Source organism: Lactuca serriola, chromosome 3 (genome assembly GCF_051521515.1).
Source record: "Lactuca serriola cultivar US96UC23 chromosome 3, Lser_US96UC23_V15, whole genome shotgun sequence".
Taxonomy (NCBI): domain Eukaryota; kingdom Viridiplantae; phylum Streptophyta; class Magnoliopsida; order Asterales; family Asteraceae; genus Lactuca; species Lactuca serriola.
Window position 1 is genome coordinate 72,836,534 of NC_136410.1, and position 5,422 is coordinate 72,841,955.

Sequence of the window (5,422 nt, forward strand, 5' to 3'; positions counted from 1 at the left end):
GCAAAAGTATGTAGGATAGGTTTCTTGTATCATAGAAAAAGGAGACAGTGACAACTCACAACTCCACCTTTTAGAATATATATAAAATAAGTAGGATATGTTTTTTCTCTCCCTCTCTTCCTAAAGACGTAAACTCTTCTATGTTTTATATGAGTCCTTCATGAATATTTAGAATTGTTAGTTTGCTACAGATCACTTCTTTGTTTTCTACTTTGCTTCTCTCCTTGCATGCATACCACCAAAACGGATATTTATGGCAACCCACATCAAGAACAAAGCAATATCTTCTTACACAAACACATATATTTCTTGTTTTTTTTTTTTTTTTTTTTTTTTTTTTTTTTTTTTTGTATCTACTTCTTGTTTTTCTGTTACAGGTAAGTTTATAAAGGAATATAACCTACAAAGAGTATGATCATCTTCTTACACCTGCAAATATTTCTATGTATTTTCGAACCGGTTTGATGAACCGGTTTTGTCTTAACCGGTTTTGGATGGACCGAACCGGTTTACATAGGATCGGATATTTTCAATGACGAACCGGTTTATGCTTGAACCGGTGTCGACTTATTTGACTAGAACCGAACCGGTTCTAAGAATCGAACCGGTTTGAAAAAAAAAAAAAAAAAAAAAAAAAAAAAAAAAAAAAAAAAACTGGTTTGTACATGCCTACTTCAGACTTCCTCCATAATTTGATGGGGTTCCATTGAGGGCCTTGAGTTCTTAACAGATAGATGTTGAAACTTGAAAGGAATATTAGAGGACCAATCAAGCCAAGGAGGGAAGCATTCAGCGGCCTTCAGGATGACCAACTCAAAGTCCGGGAGGCCCATCCAAGAATGGAATATTTCAAATTGGATTGGGCCGAAATCCAGGCCGTGAATATATAATATATCAACGACCTACGATGACTGGTAAAAGAGTCAAGTATACATTTTTTTATGTTAATAGAAGTCGTTAATTTCAGGTGTTCAAGAAAAAGTCTGTTAAGTTGTTGAAATCAATCTACTCACAATTTTATATTATGTTCGTCTTTCATCTTTACTGGATGGGATGGGATTTTTCAGTTATACAATTATGTACCACAAAATGAAACTTTACTGTTTTAGGTGTCAATATAATAACATTAATTCGGTAGCTCTGATGTCAACATTTGAAGCTTTAAAGGATGTAATTGTCATTAAATCAAACTTGAGCAACAAGTTCCTTGCAAATCAATAATTGTATTTATGTTACAAAGTGACATATTTCGGTAATTAATACTATTAAGTATTAACAAATACATATGAACATGAAAGTGTTTGTCAGCGTTTTGGTCGAAATTTAGAAGCATAAACATGCTTTTGTTGGGACTTTTCCAGTTATCCTAATCACTTCGGCCTTTTCCTTAACCTTTATTACTTCCTTTCTTTGGTTTTCCTCAGCCTGTGATCTTGCTCCTTCGGCAATCTGATCAATCATCTCTATCTCAGTCTTGTAATTTTGCAAAACTCGAGCCCTTTTCTTTCCCGACTCGTCCTTCAAAAAGCTTCAATATATCACTCACTTCCAAAAATTAAACATCTTTGTGTATAAGTCGTAAGAAAAATGAGAATCAAACCTTAGTTCTTGACAACTTCTTCTGGGCTTTCTCCTTCTTCTCGGTTTCCCACTCAAGTATTTTGGCATTCAACCTCTCGTACCTGATAATGCATGCTCCCATAAATATGGTGAAAAACAAGTTCTTTTTAGTGGAAAAATATTGGTTACGCAGAAAACCATACACATTGATGAGTTTAAAGAGAACCTGGTATAAAAACGAGTTAATTATCAAATATCCTAGTTTAAAAGTATGACATATACCGTTCTTTGATTCTTTCCATCTCGTTTTTCTCCCATGCATCCGCCTTTACGTCTTCGAGTGTGGGTTGTGAGCGCTTTCTATCGACTTCAGTTGCTGGGAATGTGAGTTGTTCAGTCGGTTGTTCACGACGACTACTTTCCAAACCAGTTTCAGGTTTTCTTTTGTCAGATTGCTTTTGGAAAGAATCAGAAGTCTTCTTGACGAATGGCGATGAACTAAAAGCTTCGCTTGTAAAATCTGTGTTTGATGGACGATTAGCCTTGTCGGAGACCTTTTCTTGTGATTCTGTAGAACGAAAATTCAAAACTGATGAGCATAATACATTGAATCTCCAGCTTTTTGACTTTCTAAACCATTTGTATTCAGCTGTATATAGGAATAAAAAAAATGCTAAAACCTTTGTTATGATTATTCAATTCAAGATTCTTGTACCTGATGATTTCTTGGGTAGTAAACTAGGGGTGGACATGTGAACTGTGTTATCATCCTTGTTCTTCATCTTATTGTTTGAAGAAGAAGAAGAAGAAGAGATTCTTTCTCTTGCCCTTCTGGTTACAGAAACTGCACCATCATCTGTTTTGCTCTTGCCCTTGCTCAAACTGTCATCACGACGTCGTCTTGTTCTTCTTCGTTCTTCAACTGAACCAATGGCGAATGCAGCTGCAGCAACTGCTGTTCGGAACTCATCACTCTCCATGTAATCAGAATCATAATCATACGTAGGCTCACGAGAAGACTGTCTTCTGTACCAGTTTTGACCTTTTCTATTATCTACACAAGTATATAACAAAAATGGCTTCAATAAACCCTAGAATTAAATGATATCCCTCGTTCCTCGTTTCTTGTTGTGTAATTGTTTTTTACCTCCTTTCCGTAATTAAAAAAAATGTTTTACCTCCTTTGAAAGATCGAGTCCTTGGAGAGGGTGTGTTTTGATCTCTAACGCGTGAAGCTTCTTCTGCGATTTCCTCATCCATACCAGCAAATCTCACCCTGTATATATAACAAACAATTATATCACATACAATTACTAAATCGATACAGAAACATCGAAAAAGAAAAATGTGAATTTGTCACCTCATGTGCTTAATAAAATTCTCCATTGTGATTGAAGATGAACTCGACTATGAATTCGTTCTTAAGAAATGCACCTTGGATTTATGTGAAGTATGAAGCAAGGTTTTTCATGTAACTTTGGGTTTGGTTATTGAAAATGTGTTGGAAAAGAATTCTTTTCTTGAATCTTGATGCGAGCTTTTTTATAACGGCAGGGAATCCACTTTTTGCTTGATGTTCGAAAAAGGGAATCCAATTTCTTCCGATAGTTGTTTAGCTGTTTGGCTTTGCGGCTAAACTGAATTAGTAATAGTTTTATATATATTCGATTAAAATGAAGACAAATAATTAACATAAGGCTAGAGAGTCTGGGTGTAGTGTCCATGCACGGTTTGCCATACGATATAAGGGAAACACCGCCCCCACCCTACCGTTTTGGTCGTGGTACTACGGAGCTCAGCTACATTTTCTCGAGTCTCTCTCCTCATCTACCCCTTTCCAAAGGGCTACTTTTGCATTTAATTTAATTTATTTTTTTTTATTCTTTTTCAAAACTTATATTTTATAAATATCATTTTAAACCACAATAATACATTCATTTCTTTCAAAATCACTTGAAAATGTCGTCATCTTCGTCTTATGAGGAATTTCAATTTATGATTAAAGTTGTTGTCACGACTGTTAAAATATTTCAACAAACATACAACAATTTATGCAATGACGAAGCCGAAAGTTTGCAACGATGATCACGAAAATATATTTAGAGAGACCGTGAAGTTTTCCACCAAAGTTTGATGCAAGACTAATTTGACGAGCATGCAACCTTTCAAGACTATTATTTTCAAAGCAGTTTAGAATGTTCAAACCTTTATATGAACATATAGTCGAAGATTTGACGAGGGAGTGTCATTATTTCCAACATATTTCGATTCTAACACTTGAATCCTTGTATGAATTTATATCTTAACTATTAAGCTAAAATGTGGGATTTGGTCTTTTAACCCCAACCACGGCATGATGATAGGCTTAACACGAAGTGGTGATTGCCTTGTCACCATGGCATGGTGGCCATTGGTACCACAGTGTGGCACCGTTATGAACACAAAACCCTAAGGCTCGTTTTTTTATCTCTATTTAATGAATGATGGTGCTAGGCTTTCCTTCAACCCCAGCCTCCATCCCTCCTAAAAGTGTTCTCCCAAAACCCTAGCCACCTTCTTTTTCTCTAAGCCTTTTTGGTGTGTTTGGTAGCGTACTTGGAAGAAGAGTATCATCCATTGGAGCTTGTAGAGTGATTCTTAAAGAGGTTCATCGGCTTGTACATCTAAGTGTCCAAACCTCCATCTTGATGGTTTAACTACGTAGATCTAGCTTGTTTTTAGCATTTTAGTCATTCTTTATGGTTTTAATGGAAGTAAAAAGAAGGACTTCAGATAAAGCTTGCAACTTTATCAATCTCATGTACCCCTAATGAGTTTTATCTTTTGGATCTAAAGCCAAAGAGTGTTTTGCAATCATGCAATGAATCAAAGTCACATTTTTGCCCATTTTGATCTAAAATGGAGTAGGGCTTGCATGAAGTGTTTAGATTCACATAGTTAGGATTTTTATGGCTCGTCTTGCTATGATTAAGCCTTCTAGAAAGTTTAGGACTTGATCTTATAGGATTAAGGATTTATCAAGAAATGGATTCTTCAAGTGAACCACAATATGGCAAGGGTCTTGCCATGGCATGGTGAGCAAATCTTCGCGACTAGTCTATTTTTTCCACAATATGGCAAGCAGTTGGCAACGGCGTGGCAGGCTCGGGAACCACGACTGAGCTATCTTAGACCACGACCAAGGGTCTTTCCACAACGTGGTTGCCTATTGAGTTGACTTTTCATTGTTGACTATGGAATAGATTTGACCATGGGTCAAATGTAAGGTTTTAGGTCATAGGATGAGAATTGACATCAGAATACGTGTATAGGTGACATTGTGCATGCCTTTCTGTGTTGAGACATGTAGAGGGTTCTGCTTGTTTGTGAGATGAGTTTTCTCATTGTGTTACTTTTATAGTGTGTTGTACGTTGGCTGTTGATAGCTCTGGGTTATTGATAACCTAATTTGTTATATGTGAGCTGCTGGTAGTTCGTGGTTGCTAATAACCTAAATTATTGTATTTGACTTACTGAAACTCAAGGCTGCTGATAGTCCACAGGGTTGCTGATAACCCATAGTTGCATTGTTATTTAGTTGTGTTGTGGTGTACGTGATACTTTGGAGAACTCACTAAGATTTGGCTTACAATTGTGGATTTAAATGTTTCGGGTACTTCTGAGGATCGGGGTAAGGTGAAGGCATGACTGTACACATTATCTAGTAGTCTTCATGATTTTTGAAAGATGTTATGTTTTAATACTCTGATTTTGTTTATGATACATTGTGATACAATGATTTTGATGGTTCTTGGTTTTATAGAAACAACTTTTGTCTCTTTTAAATTGAAAACTTTAACTATGGTTTTTTGGGATCTTACAT

General features: G+C 36.0%; 1 protein-coding gene across 1 annotated transcript; it reads right to left on the reverse strand.

Moving 5' to 3' along the window:
* Window positions 1–1,180: 1,180 nt before the first annotated feature.
* LOC145094514 (uncharacterized) lies at window positions 1,181–3,042 on the reverse strand. The gene is made up of 6 exons (XM_079032680.1): window positions 2,921–3,042; window positions 2,739–2,836; window positions 2,276–2,614; window positions 1,843–2,128; window positions 1,601–1,682; window positions 1,181–1,518 (listed from the first exon to the last, which is right to left on the reverse strand). Exons 1-6 carry the CDS (start codon window positions 2,944–2,946, stop codon window positions 1,324–1,326), a joined length of 1,026 nt encoding a protein of 341 aa, XP_078888806.1. The 5' UTR covers window positions 2,947–3,042; the 3' UTR covers window positions 1,181–1,323.
* Between the last annotated feature and the right edge of the window lie 2,380 nt (window positions 3,043–5,422).